This window comes from Adiantum capillus-veneris, chromosome 9, assembly GCF_014529385.1.
Source record: "Adiantum capillus-veneris isolate H3 chromosome 9, ASM1452938v2, whole genome shotgun sequence".
In the NCBI taxonomy this organism is placed as follows: Eukaryota; Viridiplantae; Streptophyta; class Polypodiopsida; order Polypodiales; family Pteridaceae; genus Adiantum; species Adiantum capillus-veneris.
In genome coordinates this window covers 93,606,079-93,630,509 of record NC_140939.1, presented here as the reverse complement: position 1 = coordinate 93,630,509, position 24,431 = coordinate 93,606,079, and the positions used below count along the sequence as shown (strand labels likewise).

General features: G+C 44.0%; 1 protein-coding gene across 1 annotated transcript in view; it reads left to right on the top strand.

Annotated features, from left to right (window-relative positions):
- Positions 1-389: 389 nt before the first annotated feature.
- LOC147450822 (uncharacterized) overlaps positions 390-24,431 on the top strand; it is a 40,377-nt gene continuing 16,335 nt past the window's right edge. Inside the window, exon 1 of the mRNA XM_086520815.1 lies at positions 390-700. Coding sequence (XP_086376941.1) covers positions 517-700 — 184 coding nt within the window. The 5' untranslated portion in view covers positions 390-516. The remainder of the gene's footprint in view (positions 701-24,431) is intronic.

Sequence of the window (24,431 nt, the reverse complement as noted above, 5' to 3'; positions counted from 1 at the left end):
CATTGATTGACGAGAAGGGAGACATGGACAATTTGAATTGATTAGAAGTCGTGTGAAGGATGAGTCGATCGCAATCGATCGGCTGAAAGTACTCCCATGTACTCATTAAGAGAGAGAGAGAGAGAGAGAGAGAGCGCGCCAACAAATCTTCAACTCAAAAGAATCAAAAAAAGGAAAAAAAAGAGATAGAAAAGATCTACTCGATCATTCTTGATCTCTATGAACGAGAGAAGACATATCTATGCATTATTATCTTCCTAAAGTGATTCCAAGTACTAGAGTTCATACGTGGTGCGCACACACGCACACACGCACATAAATATGTGTGAGAGAGAGATCCAATTGTCATGCTTTTATTGGCCAAATGACGGAGAGTCTAGAGTCTAGACGACGCCCACGGTAGACACGCCATTGAAACGGAACGCGCGCGAGCCAGTGGCCACTCTCAGTGACTAAACCCATCAAGAAAGTAAAACCCAAGAATCCCCGACTGTGGGCACACACTACGAAGTACCCATGGATGGTACGCGGTCTATGGGGAGTCGGTCTTCGAGCAGGCATGGGCCTTCATCATCAGCTCTCTTCACCGGGCCAGTCAGGCGCTGGAAGAAAGCTTGGGCTCCCATATCCTCCCCTCCGGCCTGCTCCTCCTCCTCCTCTTCCAAGATCTTTCTTTACAAATGGATTCCTCTTTCACCTGGTACCCTTGCTCTCTTACTGAAGATATCTAGATCTTTCCACAATTGCTTCTCTAAAGTGTATGACTTGTGGCTACTCTGAGGCAAAAGTTGAGTTTATGACTATGTTTTCACCATGGAAGGTACTACACTGCTACCATCAGTTGCAAAAGAAAACCAACTTTTATTGCTGGCTGCTTCAAGTCGCCATCTACATGAATTGTTTTGGGAGAACTTTTTGTCAGGGTGAGAGTATCCTCCGGCAAAGATTGAATAGAGGCCCTCGTCAATGTGAAAAATACATCCAACATTGTCCCAAATTCACATCTTTCCATTTTGCTAGCTTCACATGTGTTTGTCCTTTGACAAAATCATGATGGATTATGCATTACAAAAGTTTTTGTTTACAATTTAGATAAGCATCAATGTTAAGCCTTGTTGAGTCGGGGATTCTGGCCACTAGAAAGCGCTTCTAGTTGCATGCCACCCTCATTTGTGATTCAACATGAGATTGTGCCTCGTACAATCAATTATGCGAAAGGTATTTTGCAAGGATCAGCCAAGATCGGTTCTTTCTGAATGATCAAATCGTCATGTGGGGGTTCTTTGGATCTTGACTCGAAAGCCAAGATTGATTCTTCATAATTGATCGGATCTACAACGAGGTTAGCTTCGCTAGAAAAAGCATCCACTAACACATCATCCTTGTGAACAATCACATCATCTTCATGCAATTCATCATGCTTGTGAGAAATCACATCTTGATCATGCAAATCATCATGCTCGTGAGAAATCACATCTTGATCATGCAAATCATCATGCTTGTCATTGTCATCTAAATCATCATGTTTATCATTATCATTCAATTCATCATGCTTGTCATTTAAATCATCATGTTTCTTAGAATCTTGCAAATCCTGTGTATCATGCTTGGGAGAAGAAGAGACTGAGAGAGTCTCCGTTCCCCAAATCTCTTGCATCTGTGCCTGAACTTGAGAAAAGAGTCGCCAGAACTCTTTGTTTTGTCGGTTGCTCTGTTCTTGTCTTGCTTTGGCTTCCTTTCTTGCTTCTTCTCTTTCTGCTCTTCTTTCTGCGTGTCTGCGTTCCATTTCTGTCATTCTTTCTGCATATCTTGCTTCGCGTTCTAACTTCCTTTTCATAAACATCTGTTCCAACTCCTCCATAGGAGTTAGTGCAATCCTTGACGTAGATGGGGAAGGGTCGGAAAAACCTCCTGGTGGGGAAAATTCTTCTTCGTCTCTCTCATGCTCATCACCTCCAAGCGAAGTATCCATTCCGCTTCGAGTGATGACCATCCACTGAAGTCGTGGGTTCTTGGGGGTTCTTGTGGTCTTGGGTTCTTAAGTTCACGAGGAACTTGGGTTCTTGCGAGGTCTTGGGTTCTTAAGTTCACGAGGAACTTGGGTTCTTGAGGGTCTTGAGTTCTTGGGTCCTTGAGGGTCTTGAGGTTTTTTTTCACTTGCAATCTGTGTTTGAGAAGGATCTTCTCTTCACCTGAGTTCTGCTCTTTTCCGCGGACGCACCCCTTGGCGGCCTTGCGCTCACACCAAGGTTGCTTTTTCCCACCTCACATCGATTGGCCGGCCGCTAAGTGCATGGTCCGCTCTCAATGAGTGAAAAGAAGCATAAGGGGAGGCTGGATAAGCCCTTCTTTCCTGGGATTCCTGTCACTCTTCAAAAATATGATTAGTAATCGATATGCCCAAGCGAACTTGGGTTCGTGCGACCGCAACAAGCAAAAAAAAATTCTTGTGATTCTTGTGTTTCTTTCCTTGAGTGATACAGAACACTGCCAAAGCTCTGATACCAATGTTAGGTGCAGCGGAATGATTGTTTGCGCTTTGCTCAAGATGAGTGCTCCGAACTGTGCTCAAGGTTCCTTTTGTTCTTATGGAAGGTGGAGCCTTCTGTTCTTAATGAGAGAATGCTATGATCACAAACAAAGTGAATGGACACTGTGCGTGCAAGTGTATGAGAACTGAGAGATAGAGAGAGAAGAGAGATACGACACGAGAGACGTAAAACCCTCCTTTGAAGGCCCCACTCTCGTCGGCGAGAGTGGTCTACTATGATTGCACAATCTGGTACAATGGAAATGCATGTGACTGATGCAAGTCTAGGCTATGTCGACGATGACGACGGGGATGACAAGGCTGACACCAGGGTTGAAATCTGCAATCTTTTATCTGCTGTCCAAAAACGCTATGGGTTGAAATCTGCGACTAGTCCAAAATGCTGATTTGGGGCGGCTGTTTCTGTGGGTCTTTGTCGTTGAAAATCTGCAGGTTTAGGGTTGAAAACTGATGTTCTTAAGGCTGAAAACTGACGGTCTATCCAGCTGAATCTGCTGGTCTTTCCGGGCTGAATCTGCTACTCTGCTAGGGCTGAACTTACAGGTGCTTCAATGCTAAAAAACGCTCAGGCTGAGATTATAAAGGCTGAAAACGCTGGGCTGATGCAGGTCAAAAACGCGAGGTTGCCGGGTTTCCAAAACGCTAGTTTGCTGGCTGATTTTGGCAATAGCTGCTGATGCAAAATGCTATGCACTGGGCTTGCTGGCGATGGCTACCTGATTCAAAACGCCAAGTGCTGGGAGATATGGCAATGACCACGTTGATGGAGACGCCAAGGTGCTGAGTCCTTTGCTTGGAGGGGAGACCACCAAGTTCTTGTTGAGAAGTTGCCTGCTGAGCTTGGCTCCTGTTGCCTCTTCTGCCATTTAGTGCTAGTCTAGGTTTGCTTATATACAAACTTACTCAATTTGCCCTGTCTACTTTCCAACAAAAGTCACTTAAAAATAATAAGTGAAAAATGTCAGAAATAGATAAAATAGGTTAAATGCACTAGAAAATTACCTTGAAGGATTCTGATGGGAATGCTTATGATCATGCTGTGTGCAACCAGAGGATATGCATCTATAGTAAGTGATTGGGCATGCACGGTCTACGAATAGACTCACAAAAGTGCCAAATCACTCCTAATCTAGACTGACTGGACTGACTGAACCCTGATCATGTTGTAGCTTGTCCACGGACACATAGGATTGGATGTGTCACGTGACATACTAGATCTAATCCTCCTGGCCGAGGGACCTTAATCCTAAGAGAAAAAGAGGTAGAGCAAGTAGCAGTAGCAGAAGAAGTATTACCAAATCCTTGCTAAGTGGCCCAACTTTAAAAAGAGTTCCTAACTCCAATTTGCACTGACATATTGATGTGGCTCTGTACGAACTGCCGCAATTTGCGCTAACAACTATTGATGTGGCAGGGCTGTATGGAATTCCGAGATTTTGCACATGCAGATTTCAAACGAGATTCTTTTAAAACAGGTGCTCTTAGATTGATGTTATCTACCTACTGAGAACTTCGTCCATCGGACTCCATCCTGAATTTCTCGAGCAAATGGATTTTGACTATGATTCCCAAGGTAGCGAACTTGAGGCCTAGCTAGCCACGAGTCAAACTCAGAAGGTGGTGTTGCTCATTGGGGCTCTTCCGGTGACCATCCAGGGATATCAAGAAAAGTCGATTTCCACATTATGAAGTTGGGCAATTGCGACGTTTTTTTGGACATGCCTTTGCATGACAAGAACAATGCGACACTTGAGATCTGAAACTGCACAATTATCGTAATGTAGAAGGACAAGCCAGTCGTCCTCAAAGTTCGGTTGTTCGAACAAAAACTCGAATGAATTTTTTAGTTGCTTTGTATTTAGATACTTTTTAAACTTTATTTGAGAAAGTAATGTTTGAAATGGATTATATTTGTTTTATACCTGTCTTGGTGCTGATTTAAATTGTTTGACTCTTGTTTTAATACTGGTTTCAATGGTTGGTGATTTACTCCCGGGTGGAGTAGTGAGAAATGCTGTTTGATAATGTCCGAACCTCAGAGTTACGCAGACCGGGTGTTTGGGGAGTGTTTCATTCTACAGGAGAAAATTTTGAACGATGCAGACGGGATGTCTGGGGAGCTTAGTTGTATGCTTGAAACCTCCAAGCAACGCAGATTGCGGTCTGGGGAGCGTTTGGTTGTATCGGTCCTTTGAGCTCATGGCTCAGGCCTTTTTAGGTTATTTGCGGAGGGAGTGACGAGGTAGTCGTTGAGTAGATTCAGGCAACATATTGTTTGTCTTGGAGGAGTGCTTATGTGAGCATTTATATTGCATTGTGACCACTGAATATTCCTAATTGGGTGAGATTGCCTGGGTACGTAATATTAGTGCATCGAGACACCGGTTCAATATCAACGCGGTTTGGATGTGATGGCTAATTTTGCTACGTTGGAATATCAAGAGCTTCGATTTGGAATGAGAAATTGAATGTCCCTCCGAATGACCCTCGGATATTTTTGAGCAAACTTGACTTGTTTTGTAGATATGCTAGAATTGCGGACGATTACTCTTATTTCAAGAAGGGGAATGTTACAAACTGCTGACGTGTCACGCCACGAAAGAGCTGACGGGTTAGGGTTTAGGTCCCTTGGCCGCAATCTGCAAGTCGACTAGGGCAATGCAGGTTGCGGTCTGGGGAGCGTTTGGTTGTATCAGTCCTTTAAGCTCATGGCTCAGACCTTTTTAGGTTATTTGCGGAGAGAGTGATGAGGTAGTCATTGAGTAGCTCCATGTTGCAGACCGTTTGTTTTGGAGGAGTGCTCAACGGTGTTCGTTGTGTCTTGTAACATTGCAGATGTGAGCATTTGTGTTGCATTGTGATATGCCAACCATTGAATATTCCTAAATGGTGAGATTGCTTGCGTACGTAATTTTAGTGCATCGAGACACCCGTTCAAGATCAGCGCGGTCTGGATGTGATGGCTAATTTTGCTATGTTGGAATATCAAGAGCTCTGATCTGGAATGAGAAATTGAATGTCCCTCGGAATGATCCTCGTATATTTTTGAGGGAACTTGGGTTGTTTTGCAGATATACTGTAATCACGGACGATTACTCTTCTTTCAAGAAGGGGGATGTCACAAACTGCTGATGTGTCAAGGCACTGAAGACCCGACGGGTTAGGATCTCCTAGACATAACCCTAGTCGGCTTGCAGATCGTGGCTGAGGGGCCTAAACCCCAAGAGAAGAAGTAGCAGAAGAAGTATTACCAACCTTGCAAAGTCTTGCTGAGTGGCCCAATTTTAAAAAGAATTCCTAACTTACGGGACCCCATTCGAAGGGTCCCAAAATTTTAAAGCTGGATATACATGCACACAAAGAGTAAGTTGCATATACTTATGGGACCCCATTCGAAGGGGCCCAAAATATTAAAATTGGACATACACGCACACAAAAAGTAAATTACGTATAAATCTAATGACATGGCAGGCTTGTACGGACAACCTACAATTCGGGTTGACATATTGACGCGGCACTGTACTGTCACGTGCACATCTAACCCTATGTGCATGTGGACAAGCTATCTCAGGTCTAGGGTTCAGGTTAACCTAGGAAGTGTTCTGGCACCTTTGTGAGCTTGTGCGCAGGCTGTGCATGTCCAGGCACTTAGATTAGTTGCATATCCTTTGATTGCACATAGCATAGTCATTAGCATGGCATTCAGTACCCATCATGAGCATTTTACAGAGCATAGAACCTTTTTTCCCAAAATACACATTTTTCACTTATTTATCAATAAGTGACTTGTTGGAAAAGTAAGTAGTAGGGCAAATTGCTAAAGAAATATAAAAGAAACCCAGTGATTACTCAGCAATAGGAGGAGAATCGAAGAGAGCACATGCATTCTTGCAGCAGGCCCTCTAGCATTCCTTCCTCAGCAAGACTTTCCCAACGTTTTCAGCAAGACTTCCCCAGCGTTTTCAGCGAGTCTTAGTCAGCGTTTTCAGCCAAGGAGCACTAGCGTTTTTTGCCTCAGAATTCAGCCAGGTTCCAGCCCTCTATTGCAGAGCAGGTAATGTTTTTGGTCAAGCTTAGCACTACAACAAAATCCTCAGATTTCAGCCATTAATTGTCACCGCAGTCGTCGCCTTCGTCGTCGCCGTCCTTATCGCTTAGCCTTTCCTAGCGTCATAGCATCAAGTCCATAGCATCAAGTTATCAACACCATTGTACCATATTTGTGCAATCTATAGCATAGACCTCTCTCGCCATCGAGAGAGGGGCCCTTGGAGGAGGGTTTGAGAACCGTATGGTGTTGTATTATTCTCTTTTTCTTTCTCTGAGTCTCGGCACTTTCATTCACAGTAGCATTCACTTTGTTTGTGATCATTGCACTCTCTCTCTAATGGAACGGAAGGCTCTCCTTGCCGTAAGTAAAAGGAACCCTCGAGCACAGTTCGGAGCACTATCTTGAGCAATATCAACTTTCACCTCTGCTGCACCTTACATTGGTATCAAAGCTTTTTGACATTGTTCTGTATTACTCAAGGACAGAACCGCAAGAAATTTTTTGCTTGTTGTGGTCTCACGTAACCCAAGTCCACTTGGGCATGGCGATTCTTAATCGTGTTTTTGAAGAGTGACAGGTAACTCAATAAAGAAGGGCTTGTCCAGCCTCCCCTTGTTCCTCTTTTTCACTCATTGAGAGTGGACCGTGCACTTAGCGGCCGACCAATCGACATGAGGTGGGAAAAAGCTACTTTGGTGTGAGCGCAAGGCCAGCAAGGGGTGCGCCTGCAGGGAAGAGTCAAGCTGGGGTAAGAGAAAAGCCTTCTCAAACACCGATTGCAAGCTAAAGAACTCAAGAACCTCAAGAACCCAAGTTCCTCAAGAATTTAAGTACCCAAGATCTCAGTGTATGGTCATCACCCAAAGCGGAATGGATACTTTGTGTAAAGATGATGAGAGTGGAGTTGGTGAAGGAGAAGTTTCTACACTAGGAGGATTATTTCCCTATCCTCCCCCATCCCCATCTACGTCACGGCTTGCACCAAATCCTATGGAGGCTTCGGTCAAGTCGATGATGGACATGATGCTACAATAAGAGGCGGAGCAAGCACGTGAAGCTTAACGCATAGCGGCTGAAGAAAGGCGAGCGGCTATGGAGTTAGAGCGTGAGACGCAGAGAGACCAACACATGCAAGAGTTGGTCCTACAGGTACTCACCTCGAAATCCGAGCCAGTCAAGGTGGTGGGCAGTTCATCAGGTAGCACAAGTAGAGCTGCGGACTCCAACAATCCAGTCACTGAGAAGTTGACGTTCAGTAAGTTTGATGGTAAGATGGATGCTAATGTTATTCATTCTTGGTTGCATCAATTTAATGCTTACTTTGCGACAACTAAGAAAACAGGGAATAGCAAAGTTTTGACGGCGGCCATCTGTCACAAACGGGAGTGCATAACAATATAAAATACATTCGGATAAATAGAATTTATCACTTATTACTGAAGCCAAAGGATATAGAGAGAAATGGATAGAGAGAGATAGAGAGTGAGAAGATCGACACAGTACTGAGGACCAGAAGATGGGCTGGTCCCCCCCCCGTAATAGTATCTTTATTACTGAGGAGAAGTCTATACAAGCACTTGAACCGAACGTATTACCACGTTCGTTCTAGAATAAGACTTGATGGTTCCCGGAAGCCTCAGCTTTCGATTCCTAGGGCAAAACCCTATTCCAAGGAACTTATTCCAAATCCTTGAGAACCAAGGTTCTCGCCTCTGGATCTCACCTTCCAGACTCAAGGCATGACATCCCTGCAACTCTTTTCTAACTCTGTTTCCAGAGTCCTCTTCCTGCAGATTAACTCCGCTTTCTTGGACACGAAGTCCTTCCCTTGGGAATTTCAACTTCCGGATCACATCTCGAGAGTTTACCTCTCTTCGATCCGTGGATCTGCTTCCCAAACTTCGGTATGAAACCCTTGGGCTGATCTGGCTCTAGTTCCTCAGAGCGCCTTTCCTCCTGCAGAGGCTCATGCCTTCCTCTGCTCCTACTCCCTCACGAAGAGGAAGTACACCTGCAATCAAATACTTAGAGATCATAACATGAAAATCGTACCTTCAAAGTCTCAACGCTCGTAACGCAACTCGGTTCTCGAAAAAAGCAATTCCCCGGAAGAGATCTCTACATAGAAAATCCTCTCTTCCAATCCTACATACAAAAGAGGTGTGTTCTTGGGTTCTTTCTCGTAAATCAGCCCCGTCTACGAGGTTTATGGGCTGAAAACTGAGAAAAACAGCAGCTTGTCGCGATGGAAATATGCTCCGTAGGCACTTCTTCGCGAGGGAACTCGCACATTGGGTCTTGGCGACATCGGGTACAGTTGGGACAATCATGGGCATCACCGGCAAACGTCTTCTTTGAGGGTGAACTCTGCAGCATCATCTCCTTTTTGCAAAAACTGATCCTCCCCTCTGAGTGAGGGCATGTGATGCTTTTATAGCTCCTAGCCACGGGCACGTATAGCTGCTCGCGTAGAGATCGCTGCCGCTTTTTTGTTTTTTTTTCCAATTTTTTTTCATTTTTTTTTTCGCTGTTCTGCCAGAAAAAGAGAGAGAGAAAACGCTGGCTGATTTGTTGCCTTATTTATCAGATGGCTGCCCACTTGTTAAGTGGGCGGTCGACGTATTTTACAAATAGTCTGAACCTGCCCAAAAACTCAATAAAACCTTATAAGTTAAAAACAATGCTTTCACAACACTTCCCAGGCGTCCCTGGATGCAATCACATGCACAGTTGCAATGCAGACATAGACTTCCTCGCGGGAAAGCATCTGCTTTCCCAAAAAGCAATCCCGCTTTCTCAGAAAGCATCTGTTTTTCCTCAAAGTTTCCTTTGAACCCATCTTCATTCAAGTGCTTGCTTTTCCTTGAGCACAATTCTAACACAGTTCGGAATTTCCTCCGACTATGGATATTCCCTTTCCGATGCACCCGTCACCCACCTTGTGACGCATAAGGAATACCCATCACCTAGTCCTTTCCTACCGAACTTACGGTACAATCTCCTTCACGATGCTCTATGTCACCCATCCTATGACACATTAGAGATGTCCGTTCCCGGATGGTCGGATACTTCTTTCCGATGCTCCCTGTCACCCATCCGATGTTACGCATCAGAAGTACCCGTTTCTGGTGGCCTTACAGATATTCCCTTTCACAGTGCTCCTGTTATTACTTTGAATGACGCACTAGGGATACTCCGTACTCGGATGTCTCCAGTGAGAAAAACCCTCTCACTTAAAATTCCAATAATTCATTTAGAATTATTTTTCCTTGATGTTCTAAGCGAGAAAACCCTCTCACTTATAAATCCAATAATTCATTTAGAATTATTTTTCTGTCAGATAAAGCCAATTTAGCAACATCCCTCTCACTTATAAACAGTTGTCCTCAACTGTAGAGATCGAACTGAACTGCCGGGAGGAAATCGGAAAAATTCCAAATCTTGCTCAATGGTGAGTTGAGTTGGTCCTTTCTCAGTAGAGAGCTTAAAAATGAAATTAAACAAAAATTCAATAATTCAATACTTATCTTACCGGATCATGTCTTTCCTCTAGTACCTCGAGGATATCCTTCACCTTTCATTAAACTTACGAGTCAGGTAAGAACTCGTCATTCGCGTCTTTTGAACAGATTGGAAGTTTCCTCATCCGAGAATCTGTTAACTCAATTCCACCTTCTCAATCCCGAGAAGAATAATCCTCCTAGAAATCAATCTAGGTCTTTGCCCTTGCACATAACCTTGCGCTATTAGTCCTGAGGATATTAACCTCTTGTGTCCTCTCACATAGGGCATGTCGAGAGCATTAAGCTCAGGTGAATCTTCCTGTGGCAAACAAAGTGTGCTATCTTACCTAAGTAAGTTCTTATTCCGGAGCCTTTGCTTTGGGTAAGCCACTTGTTCTGATCCAAAGTTTCCTTATCCGAGACTCTGTTAACTTGATTCCTTCTTCTCAAATTCGAGAAGAATAATCTTCCTAGAAATCAATCTAGGTATCTGTCCTTGTGCATAATCCTGCGCTGTTAGTCCAGAGGGTATTAAACCTCTTGTGTCCTCCCACATAGGGAATGCCCAAGTCATAGAGCATTAAGCTCGATGTCTTTCTTCACAAACAAAGTTTGCGATCACCTTAGAGAAGGTTCTTGTTCCAGGCCGTCGCTCAACGTAGGTGGACGGTTCCAATCCGAAGATTCTTTGTGCACGGTAGCACCAGCAGTGTTTTCCTGACGTCCATTAGCGTCTCTTCCTTACAAAATCATAAAAAATGATGCACCTTGCGAGCATCAATGACGACTTGCAAAATCTCAGGCAGATAGGATTCTAGCCATAGCATTTTTTGAACGTACGTTCAAACCCGGTTCACAATAGAGCGAACCCTCTTTGATTCTCAGGGATGTTCTCCCATATGTGGTTAAGGTAATTCTTACCATTTAAAAACGGTTGGCGACTTATATTCTTACGAACATAATAGTTCGAATTTATTCCAGCAGCGTGTAAATGCTACTTGACCTGCTCATGGAGAAACATATACCGCAACCAAAAGTTGCTACTGTAATGGTAAAAGCACATAGCGTACTCAATGATCAACGATCGTCAGAAAACCTCTTCTCCGTAGAGAAACTCAAATTCCTTCTACCGAACACATCTCAAATAGAGATTCTCGTGTCGGAATATCCTTGCGAGCAAAAAGGCGCTCAAGAGAGTATAACAAACTCTCGTCCAGTTCCTGGCATAGGTCTGTATCTTTGTGTGTTATCCATGTACTCAAAAGTGTACATAATTCTTAAGCTGTGTTAGAGTTTCGGTGAACCTGGGAAATTTCCTTCCCTTCGTAAGATCCTTAGAGCGAAGACGCTCAACTTGATGATCCCTTGGCTCGATCTTAGAGCAAAACCTGCTCATCAAATAATTCTTGGATTCCTCGACCACAAGCCGTAGTCGTCGCTGATTCCTTCTCTCGTAAAGAGAGTGTTTATTTACTTGTGCGAAAAGCACTACCATAATTTCCCTTACCGGGTAGGGGGTGTGGGCTTAAAGAGTACTCAAGCTTCATGAAAGCTTTTCTTTGCTTGAAAGCTCACAATGGTTCCTTCATGATTTCCTACCCGCAGTAGCAGGTAATCTATTCGAGAATTACTGGATACCAGATCAATTATGGACCTTCCGTATGGTTAAGCAAAGTAGTTCATCGTATAAAACAATGTTCTAACTCAACCCTACTCTCATAAGCACTCAAGAGTGATCAGTCGTGGCTAGACTTATGCATTCCTCGTGCGAAAAAGAAAACGTGCTTTGTAACTTCCTCAAAGATGTAACTTTGATTAGACATGCCCTCTCACTTGAAGTTTGAGGGTCTTCTATTCAAAAACTCAGGAGTTAGATTGAATTCCCCTACTCCAAACTTTCTCCGGATAGCAATGTATCCTTCGAGGAGAGGTAACAAAAATTCATTATTTCTGTGTTCAATGGTTCCCTTCCCAATGTGGGGATTAGATTCTATGTACACTGAGGTGTACACTTTCCGCTTGTATTGCTGTCTCCACCATTGCAAAGTATCTTGCAAATGCGTTTACAAATTCGGACAAAAGTCCTTCGTTGAATTCTTTCATCTTTCCTTCCTCAAAGAGGATCAAGAGTGGAGCTACCTTGGCAGGAGTAAACCACTACTTGCTTGTGTTCCTATTGGGCAAACCGATCCCAATCTTCTTGGATGCCTTCCTCAAAGCGTAGAGGAAAAAAATTTGTCGGATAATTCAGCCTTGAATTGAATCCAAGTCTTGTTGTAGGTTCCTTGCAGAGCTTTGGTATACCACCAAGTACTTGCAATCCCCTTGAGGTGTTTGGTCACATGCCTCATCTTCGACGCTTTTTCAGAAATTGCCGTTTGCAAAGGCAACTTCAAACTTTTCGAATCGAAGCGGTAGCTTTCGCGGCATCTTCCCTTCCGTCAAAAGTATCAAACTTGACTAGAAGTGTTCCTAGGTCTAGAGACCTTCTTCATATCCTTCCCGGAATGACGAGATTTCATGGCTATAGTTCTGGATTGACGTTCATGGATCTTTTCTGGATTCTGAAGGATCTCGAGCATTCCGCTCCTTGGATTCTCTAGGTTCTTGAGCATCATGCTCTTGTCGCCTTCTCAGAGAATCCCAAGTCTTGTGTCGACTTCTTGCAGAGAGAAATACAAATTTCAACTCTGCGAGCTTTTTCCTGCAAGACTTAGGTTTCCGCCTGCTTAATTCTCTCTTGGCTTGTCATGGCTTCTTCCCGTATCTTCCCAGAGTCGTCCTCCTTTACAGAGAAAGAGAGGAGACCATGCTCTGATACCACTGTCTCAAACGGGAGCGCATAACAATATAAAATACATTCGGATAAATAGAATTATCACTTATTACTGAAGCCAAAAGATATAGAGAGAAATGGATAGAGAGAGAGATAGAGAGTGAGAAGATCGACACAGTACTGGGGACCAGAAGATGGGCTGGTCCCCCCCCCGTAATAGTATCTTTATTATTGAGGAGAAGTCTATACAAGCACTTGAACCGAATGTATTACCACGTTCGTTCTAGAATAAGACTTGATGGTTCCCGGAAGCCTTAGCTTTCGATTCCTAGGGCAAAACCCTATTCCAAAGGAACGGAACTTCCGTTCCTTATTCCAAATCCTTGAGAACCAAGGTTCTCGCCTCTGGATCTCACCTTCCAGACTTAGGGCATGACATCCCTGCAACTCTTTTCTAACTCTGTTTCCAGAGTCCTCTTCCTGCAGATTGACTCCGCTTTCCTGGACACGAAGTCCTTCCCTTGGGAATTTCAACTTCCGGATCACATCTCGAGAGTCTACCTCTCTTCGATCCGTGGATCTGCTTCCCAAACTTGGGTATGAAACCCTTGGGCTGATCTGGCTCTAGTTCCTCAGAGCGCCTTTCCTCCTACAGAGGCTCATGCCTTCCTCTGCTCCTACTCCCTCACGAAGAGGAAGTACACCTGCAATCAAATACCTAGAGATCATAACATGAAAATCGTACCTTCAAAGTCTCGACGCTCGTAACGCAACTCGGTTCTCGAAAAAAGCAATTCCCCGGAAGAGATCTCTACATAGAAAATCCTCTCTTCCAATCCTACACACAAAAGAGGTGTGTTCTTGGGTTCCTTCTCGTAAATCAGCCCCGTCTACGACGTTTATGGGCTGAAAACTGAGAAAAACAGCAGCTTGTCGCGATGGAAATATGCTCCGTAGGCACTTCTTCGCGAGGGAACTCGCGCATTGGGTCTTGGCAACATCGGGTATAGTTGGGACAATCATGGGCATCACCGGCAAACGTCTTCTTTGAGGGTGAACTCTGCAGCATCATCTCCTTCTTGCAAAAACTGATCCTCCCCTTTGAGTGAGGGCATGTGATGCTTTTATAGCTCCTAGCCACGGGCACGTATAGCTGCTCGCGTAGAGATCGCGGCCGTTTTTTTTTTTTTTTTTTCAATTTTTTTTCAATTTTTTTTTCGCTGTTCTGCCAGAAAAAGAGAGAGAGAAAACGTTGGCTGATCTGTTGCCTTATTTATCAGATGGCTGCCCACTTGTTAAGTGGGCGGTCGATGTATTTTAAAAATAGTCTGAACTTGCCCAAAAACTCAATAAAATCTTATAAGTTAAAAAAAATGCTTTCACAGCACTTCCCAGGCGTCCCTGGATGCAATCACATGCACAGTTGCAATGCAGACATAGACTTCCTCGCGGGAAAGCATCTGCTTTCCCGAAAAGCAATCCCGCTTTCTCAGAAAGCATCTGTTTTTCCTCAAAGTTTCCTTTGAACCCATCTTCATTCAAGTGCTTGCTTTTTCCTTGTGCACAATTCTAACACAGTTCGGAATTTCCTCCCGACTATGGATATTCCCTTTCCGATGCACCCGTCACCCACCTTGTGACGCATCAGGAATACCCATCACCTAGTCCTTTCCTACCGAACTTACGGTACAATCTCCTTCACGATGCTCTATGTTATCCATCCTATGACGCATCAGAGATGTCCGTTCCCGGATGGTCGGATACTTCTTTCCGATGCTCCCCGTCACCCATCCGATGTGACGCATCAGAAGTACCCGTTCCTGGTGGCCTTACAGATATTCCCTTTCATAGTGCTCCTGTCATTACTTTGAATGACGCACTAGGAATACTCCGTACTCGGATGTCTCCAGTGAGAAAAACCCTCTCACTTAAAATTCCAATAATTCATTTAGAATTATTTTTCCTTGATGTTCTAAGCGAGAAAACCCTCTCACTTATAAATCCAATAATTCATTTAGAATTATTTTTCTGTCAGATAAAGCCGATTTAGCAACAGCCATGTACCTTGCCGGTAATGCCATTTGTAATGGAAATGGCATTAAGAATTAAGAGGATTGTGGAATTAAGAGAACTAGAGTGAGCATTTTTATGAGACTACTTTGAGAATATAGTGGGTGAACTTAATTAGCGGTAGCAACATAACCATATTACTTAATTAACTTGGCATGAACAATACTTTTTCAATTCTTAGAGAACATGACAACAGTTGAGGACCTGATTTATGTGGAGCCGGTCCCTCCCTCCAATAGGCTTTTGTATTATAGATTCTCCCATAAAGAGAGACTTGGTACAATATAATCTTTGTGTTCCTTGTGACCTAGGTGACGCAATGAAGATGGAAAGCTTCATGCATCACGAGCATAACATAAACTTGGTAAAAGCATTAACCATCCCTGGCCTTAGTCCCAAGGCCTCAAATACCTTCGAAGGTGGAGAGAGCTAGCGGGGAATGAGGGTAGGGAAGAGGAAGAAGAAGTAACATACGAGAAAGAGATAGTTCCTCACTTATCATCACTCTTCTGGCATAGCATAGCATAATAGCATAATAATGATGATGAAGAAGATGGCAAGCTTAAGCATTGCAGCATGGCTCTTGGTTGGATTTGCATTCCACAGTCAAGATGTTAGGTGCAGCGGAATGAATGTTTGCGCTTTGTTCAAGATGAGTGCTCCGAACTGTGTTCAAGGTTCCTTTTGTTCTTATGGAAGGTAGAGCCTTCCGTTCTTAATGAGAGAATGCTATGATCACAAATAAAGTGAATGGACACTGTGCGTGCAAGTGTATGAGACTGAGAGATAGAGAGAGAAGAGAATACGACACCAGAGACGTTGTAAAACCCTCCTCCGAAGGCCCCGCTCTTGTCGGCAAGAGTGGTCTACTTATGATTGCACAAACTGGTACAAACGGTATGCATGAGAATGATGCAAGTCTAGGCTATGTCGACGATGACGACGGTGATGACGAAGTCGACCTAAGGGCTGAAATCTGCAATCTTTTTACTGCTGTCCAAAAACGCTATGGGCTGAAATCTGTGACTGAGCCAATAACGCTGATTTTGGGGCTGTTTTCTGTGGGTCTTTGTCGCTGAAAATCTGCAGGTTTAGGGCTGAAAACTGAGGATCTTCAAGGCTGAAAACTGATGGTCTTACCGGGGTTGAATTTGCTACTCTTCGAGGCTGAAACTTGCGGGTCTTCTACTGCTTGGAATCGCCAAGGCTGGGATCTGCAAGGGCTGGGATCTGTAAGGCTGGTTATTCAAAAACGCTAGGGCTGATGTACTAAAAAACGCTAGTTGCTTGGATTTGCTGGCGATGAAGTTGATGCAGAAGCGCTATGTAGTGGGAGGTATGGCAAGGATTGGCTGGTGCAAAAACGCCATGCAATGTTGATGAAGAAACGCTAGGATGGGGGATCTGCTGCTTGGAGGGAAACCGCCAAAGTCTTTGTCTTGCTGAGAAGTTGCCTGCTGAGCTTGGCTCTTGTTGCCTCTTCTGCCGTTTAGTGCTAACTTTGGTTTGCTTATATATTCTTACCCAAATTGCCCTACCTACTTTTGTTGGAAAGTCACTTAAATTAATAAGTGAAAAATGCCAAAAAAAGGTAAAATAGGCTAAATGCAATGGAAAATTCCCCTGATGGAATCTGATGGGAATACTGATGGTCATGCTGTGTGCAGCCAGAGGATATGCATCTACACTAAGTGATTGGGCATGCACGGTCTACGAATAGACTCACAAAAAGTGCCAGATCACTTCTAATCTAGACTGACTGGATTGACGGAAACCCTATTATGGTGTAGCTTGTCCACGTGCACATAGGGTTGGATGTGTACGTGACATCCCCTCCTTTTCAAAGTCAGGTACTGGTACCGAACTGTATGGCGTCGAGGGAGATCGCCAATAGCATCCGGAATCTTGGAAGGGACTCTTCGCTGGCCCACTCTGATGTGTGGGTCGTGCGGTACTTGAACTTCATAAAGGTCTGCAACGCTTGTTTCTTTGGGCCACGCCGAAAGCGACACAAAGTCTTTTGTGGTTCTTTCGATGCTTCAACTTCGTCTAGAGTCATGCTGCTTCCTTCTTCAAGAATCTCCATGGCTGAAAATTCCTGAAACCATTTCCAACACAACACCATGAACATACCCATCCCATGTAAAGTGAGTGGAAAAAATCTTTTCTTCTCTAAAGACTGTGCATGCAATGTAAATGAACCAATAGACGGAATGCCAAACCGTTCACCACATACACGCAAACAATGAGATCGAATCTCTCTCTTATGATCTAGAGCAATCAATTGTGGCAATTCACAACGGAAATGCCCATGCTTGGTGCTCACACTTTCATGTGCTCGTTCTACGAATGTGTCATGCCAAGGAAGAGACATGGAATGTGACTTTCTTACATACATACTTTTCAGCTTTTTATGAGAAATCCGCATATATTCGTGTTCATCCATGAGAGGAACGTGCTCAACATACAATATGTCATGCCTAGGAAAAAGGATCACATAAAGATGCTGACTAAAATACAGGAAACGGTCACGAATGAAACACTCGAACAATGCGTGCGTACTAATCATGCGAACACATAATACTTCCTGTGAGGGTTCTTTGGACCTAGGCTCGAGAGCCACGATCGATCCTTCGTGATTGATCGAATTTGCAACGAGGTTAGCTTCGCTAGAAAAAGCATCAACTAACACATCATCCTTGTGAACAATCACATCTTCTTCATGCATCTCATCATGCTTGTGAGAAATCTCATCTTGATTATGCAAATCATCATGCTTGTCAGAAATCACATCTTGATTATGTAAATCATCATGCTTGTCTTTATCATCCAAATCATCATGCTGACCATTGTCAATCAAATCATCATGCTGCTCACAATCATGCAAATCCTATGTGTCATGCTTTGGAGAAAAAGAGACTGAGAGAGTCTCCTTCTGATGAATCTGTTCAATCTTGTTCTGCATATTAGCAATGAGAGATGGAGAATGAACAATGTCCTCTCCATGAATGACAATGGGAGAATCACTTTTGGCATTGAGAGTGAAAGTGTTAGCCTTCCAATCAATGAGAGGGTTAGCATCAGAAACCATCGAATTCCCAAAATCATATCACATCCTGAGAGAGGAGAGACAACAAATCTTCTAGTGAAGGCAGCTTTTTGAATTGCAAACAATACATCAAGGCACTCCTCCGTGATGAGAGCGTCCATACCGGGAACAAAGCCAGAGACCTCGATAGGAGATCTCTGACTAACTTCTAGGCGGGCTCTCTCAACAAAAGAGGGACTGATCACATCATGCATACTACCTGGGTTAAACAATATGACAAAACGTTGCCCCGTCATATGACCATAACATTTAATGAGAGAATCATCAATGGGAGGGTCATGAGAAACTTGGGGCACACGTGTTATCATTAATTGCATTGACAGAGGCATTGGGTTTTGTGGATTCTTTAGATTCATTCGATTCAAGCTTAGGACATGTTCTTTTTATGTGACCCTTAATGTGACAATGAAAACAACGACCTTCCTTAAAATAAGTGCTTTGCTCTTCCGACGTGATGTATCCTTCTACAATTCCTTGTGCTACCCTTTCATATGGAGTAAGCTTAGGTTTAGCAATTGTGTTATCCTTACCCTTAATTTCATTGGAAGAATTCTTTTCTGAGAGACTGTGGGAAGATTGGTTAGAAGAGTTACCATTCTTACTGTTCTTACTGTTCTGAGGGTTCTCAGAAGTCTGTGAGGTACTTGTGGACGTCTTGTTCTCCTTAGGCTTTCCCTTGTTGTGCTTCATCTCCTGTGCGAGAGCAATCGCTACCGCCTTGTTGAGATCGATTGGATCGAAGACTTCTACATCAAACTTGATATAGTCGTCTAACCCAAAAAAGGAATGCCTCTTTGCGTTCATCATCCGACTTGCGTAATTGGGTACCTAGCTGCAAAACACGATTAGAAAAAGACATAACCGGCATACCATTTTGCTTGAGAGCGCGCCAATCGTCCTTCAATCGTGCGAGGTACTGAGGTGGCATAAACCGCGCCTTGAGCTTGTCTTGGAAATCAGCCCAATTGAAGGAAAGGGGTGTGAGTTCGTCGGCTTCCTCTAGGTGCGCGGCTAATTGTGCCTCTTGCCATGCGTGGTACCAATTAATGGCATCACCGGCCAGGTACACGGCTGCCGTCAAAACTTTGCTATTTCCTGTCTTCTTAGTTGTCGCAAAATAAGCATTAAATTGATGCAACCAAGAATGAATAACCGTAGCATCCATCTTACCATCACACTACTGAAAGTCAACTTCTCTATGACTGGATGGTTGGAATCCACATCGTGACTTGCGCCACTTGAGGAACTCCCATGATCTTCTGCTGGTTTGGATTTCGAGGCAAGTACTTGTCGAATCAATTCTTGAGTGAGTAGTTCTCGTTGAGCCTCATGCTCGATCTCCAAGGCCACTCTTTGAGCTTCACGCTCGGCGTCCAAGGCTACTCTTTGAGCTGCACGCTCGGCCTCCAAGGCCGCGCTTCGTGTTGCCGCTTCCTCTTTTCATTGTTCTTTTCTTTCTTTTCGTTCGTCGCGCTCGCGTTCTAAAGCAATGCGATTTGCTTCTTGTTGTGCGGCAATTCTTTCATTTCTTTCGTCACGCTGTGGGCGGGATGAAAACACACACAGCGCCTCTATAACGACCCGGCACACACTCTTGGGAAGATACACACACACACTATGGGGCACCACTCGGCTTACACAACACACTTGGCCGAGACAGGGAACACACCTCTGGAGTGAGAGAAGAGAGACTATCCACTTGCCCACTCCACACACACACACACACACCCAAAAAAACTCAGCTCAAAAGAGGAGAATTTCTGATGTTTAGATACAAATGAGCTTGGGCCAACACCAATGGGGCAAACAGCTCACAAAATATGGGTAAAAGATACCAGATACAATCACAAACTAGAGCAGAAACTTCGCTCATAGGAGAAACTTACACAGAAAAACAGCAGGAAAAGAGTGAGGAATTTGGCAAAATGGATAGCGCCATCGCGTCCGGAATGGCCCAAAACCCCAGTCTACAATGTCAAAGTGCTCAAATCCGACCTCGGATGAGCAGTTTACGGCCAAAACAGGCTCCAAAATGAGCAAAAACACACCTGCGGCTGTTCCTCCTCTCTTCTCCACGTTTTTTCTGGTCTTTCTCTTTGTTTTTTCAGTTCCCACACTTAGCTTTATTACTTGGGCACCCTTGGCCTTTTAGATGACCTCAAACGGACCCCGAACAGGCCAAAAACTGACCTCGCAGTGCATAGTTGTCACCCTGCTGCATCCATACGCACACCTGGCACTCAGCTTTTTTCAATAATGCATCCCGCCACCACGTGAAGTGGCCCCAAAAGATGGTCCTCATGATGACCTTTCTGCATAAGTATCACAAGAAAACACCCACGTCGTGTCCGTACTCATCCGCGTGCAAATATTGACCTCGTTCGCCCTCCTGACGCCACTAGATGCCATCTGACGCACCTGCTGACCTCACGTCGTCGACCCGCGGATAGCTTCCTCGAGAAGTTTTACACGCTATAAACTCCTCATTATTGTAGAAAAACACAGTAGTACTGGTAATAGCGAAAATCGATGCACTATGTACACCCTGTCCTACCTGTATACATGTGGGCCCCACGTAACCACCTGGCTCTAGAAAATAGGCAATACTTTATTTGATGCACCATGCATGGGTATGTACATATGTGCAATCCCTTGATCCAAAAAACTCCTGACATAATTTGCCCATCCCCTAGCCTGCTAGATCATTCATGATCAGCAGCAGCAAAGAGAGATATGAGACTCGCCGCATCACAGGTCTCCTCATCCCTCACCAACACTGCTTGATCCACAGACATCTCATCTTGCTTCACCATCATCAATCTAGCATGATACAATTTAAGACGCAACCCATTTACCCTTGACTTATGTAGAACACCATCCAGGTTAGCCAGCTGATATGTGCCATTTGGAAAACACTCCACTACCTTGAAAGGGCCTTCCCACTTAATTTGAAACTTCTTTTGGAAGGTGTTGTCCAGCTTACTGTTGTAGCGCAAAACCAAGTCATGTTTCTTGATACCCTTACTTTTAACCTTTTCATTTATCTTTGCCAAAGCCTTATCTTGCATCTGCCCATAATGCTCCAATGCGCTCATCCTATCCAACTGGACCTCTTGTAACTGCAAGAGCCTCTCTTTGAATGCATCACTAGGCGACCCAAGCAACTTCTCTAACATCTTGACCGCAGGCAACTCTACCTCCACAGGCAATAGTGCTTCCTTTCCATACACCAAATGAAATGGAGTAAATCCTGTCCCTGTCTTCACCGAAGTACGGTAAGCCCATAATGCGCTAGGCAATTCCAAATCCCAATTCTTTCCTTGGTGCTCTGTCACCTTAGAAAGAATTTGTACCAACTCACCATTGAATCTTTCATTTTAGCCATTACACTGCGGGTAATAAGGAGTGGTATGTTGGTGCCTAATCTTCATCTTTGTGCATAAGAAGTCTAGCAGTTTAGCTCTAAATCCTGGCCCCTTATCTGAAAGTAGCTCTAATGGCACCCCAAACTTGCAACATATTTCATCATACACAAATTTTGCCACATCCTTTGCAGTGATCTGTTTTACTGCTATAGCCTCTGCCCATCTAGAAAGATAGTCCACTGCCGTCAAGATATAGCTTTTGCCCCTGCTTGTGATAGGTAACGGGCCTATTGCATCAATCCCCCACTTTTCAAACACATCAAACGCCATAATGGTTTTTCGTAGCTCTGGCTTCAACACTCTCTTCCCAAATGCTTGACATCTATTGCAAGACCTACACCAATGGTGAACATCCTTGTGCAAACTAGGCCATACATACCCCTCTTGCAAAATCTTATGCAAGGTGATCTTTAGAGCAAAATGGCCACCACATGCGCCTTCATGATTCTCTTCCAACACTCTGTAAAGCTCCTCCCGCCAAGGTACACGTCTCAACACGAGATCAGCCCCTTTCATGTATAAGACATCACCAATCAATTTGTACCTGTATGCTCTACGCACAAAGCCATACTTCTTAGACTTCTGAATCTCCTTTGGAATGATTTCTGTTAGCAAAAATTCCTCTTCTTGAGCCAAAGTTTCCCGGCCATGATAAAGAGGTAAATTGGTCCTCAATACGAATAGCTCCCCGATCATGCCTTGAGCTGCTTCATGTGCCTCTCCATTTAGAGCACGTTCAATGTGTCTGATGCTCCATGCTTCGAACTTTTTAAACAGGCCTTTAATTCTGAAGCACATTTCCTTCAATGAGGTGTTCTTGCTCTTCCACACACCCAGCACTTGCTTCACCACTAACAAGGCATCACCTTTTATGCTCAACCTTCGAACCCCATGCTTCAAACAAATGTGTAATCCGGCTTCCAATGTAGCATATTCAGCCTCATTGTTACTATGCGCATCCAATTTGAACCCTCTCTTGCATACTAGCTTCCCCTCTCGATCATAAAGTGCTATACCCCCTGAAGCTGCATCATGGCTCTTTCTGTATGAACCATCAAAGAACAACACATGTGCATTGCTGATCTGTGGCACTTCTTCAACTACCTTTCTCACCACCTCTTCCTTAACAATAAGGGGATTCTCCTTGTAGGTCAACAAATCAGCTAGGGTAGCCCTTGTACTATCTTCCACTAGAAAAGAGAACTCAAACTCTTGCAGCTCAATTACCCATTTCTTCACCACATTTGACATGTTAGTACCATTAATTAACTGTGGCAAAAAGGCATAACTCGTCAAGAAAACAAAAGGCCGTGGTAGCAAGTAATGACGAAATCGTCGACAAGCAAATATTACATTGGCCATCACTAGCTCTACTTCCGATAACTTTCTCTCCGCTACCAACGTCACTCGGCTTGCACAATACACTGGCCTCATATAATGGCTGCCCTTCCCCTTTTGCAATAGCATGGCTCCAATGGCATCATCCCCTACTGATGGATTTACATAAAAAACTTTCTCCCAATCAGGAGCCTGCATGGCTGACAACCCCCCTAACACCTCTTTCACCTCTTGAAACACTTCTTCACACTTGTCATCCCATTGCAATGGATCATGCTTTGCCACTTGCTGTAATGGATAAAGAAGCTGCGAAGACAATGGAATAAACCGTGCCATGTACTTCACTGTGTATAAATGTTGCCAATTGCTTCGTACTCATAGGTGATGGAAGAAGAATAATAGACTTCACCTTATCTGGATCAGCCTCAATGCCATTTTCTGACACCATATGGCCCAATAACTTCACCCTTGGCTGTGCTAGATGACATTTCTTTGGATTTAGTTGTCCTCCACATTCATCATATCGAGCCAATACCATCTGCAGCTTCTCATGGTGATCAGCCCTACTGCTATAGACACAGAAGTCATCCATAAAAGCTTTAACACAACTACCAATGAATGGTTCCAACACCCAATTTGCTCTCTCTTGATAGAAGGAAGGTCCATTTGACAACCCAAACGGCAACACTGTGTAGCAATAGCAGCCCCATGGCGTAATAAAAGTTGTCTTTGTGCGGTCTTTAAGAGCAATCTTCAATTGAAAATAGCCTGAAAAACCATCACACACACTGTACCTCTCATAACCTGCCACTGAATCCAAGATCTGATCAATGAATGGAAGAGGATATGGGTTCTTCTTAGTGGCTGCATTTAAGGGTTTAAAATCCACACAAATCCTCCACTTTCCATCCTTCTTTGGACTGACTACTACTGGACTCACCCATTCTGTGGTCTCCACAGGGACTATGAACCCTGCCTTCAATAACTTGTCCACCTCTTCTCGCAAGGCTTCCATTTGCTCTTGACCCATCCTTCTTAGCCTTTGCCGCACTGGCTTAGCACCTTCTTTCAGCTCTATGTGCATCTCTTCACCCTTGAACCCTCTGATCTCTTCATATGAAGTAATGAACAAATCAGGAAAACTAGCCAGCATATGCAAAAATATATCCTTCTCCATAGTTGAGAGGTCTCCACTGATCATTTTTGTCATTAATTCCTGCTTCTTTGACAACTCAACCTTGGTTTGCATCAGCCCTTCAATCACTTCATAAGGCCCTTCACTTTCATCTTCAACTTCATTCGCAAATGCGACTAAACCACACTCATGGATTTCTTTATCCATCAAAAGAAATGCAACATCAGCATCCTCATCACTGCTAGTAGTGCTATCACTGTCCTCATCTGTCACCGTGGAAGAGTCTTCATCACTAGACTCATCCTCATCTTCATAAAGCTCCTCTAATCGTTTCCTTGTGTCCATATTATAAAGCTTCTTGGTACCTGTCTTTCCATAGAGGCTAATCGTACCATGTCGCCAATCTTGAACAGCTCCCACTGCACGTAACCATGGTCTACCCAGTATAATAGGATATGCTCCCAACCCTGCTG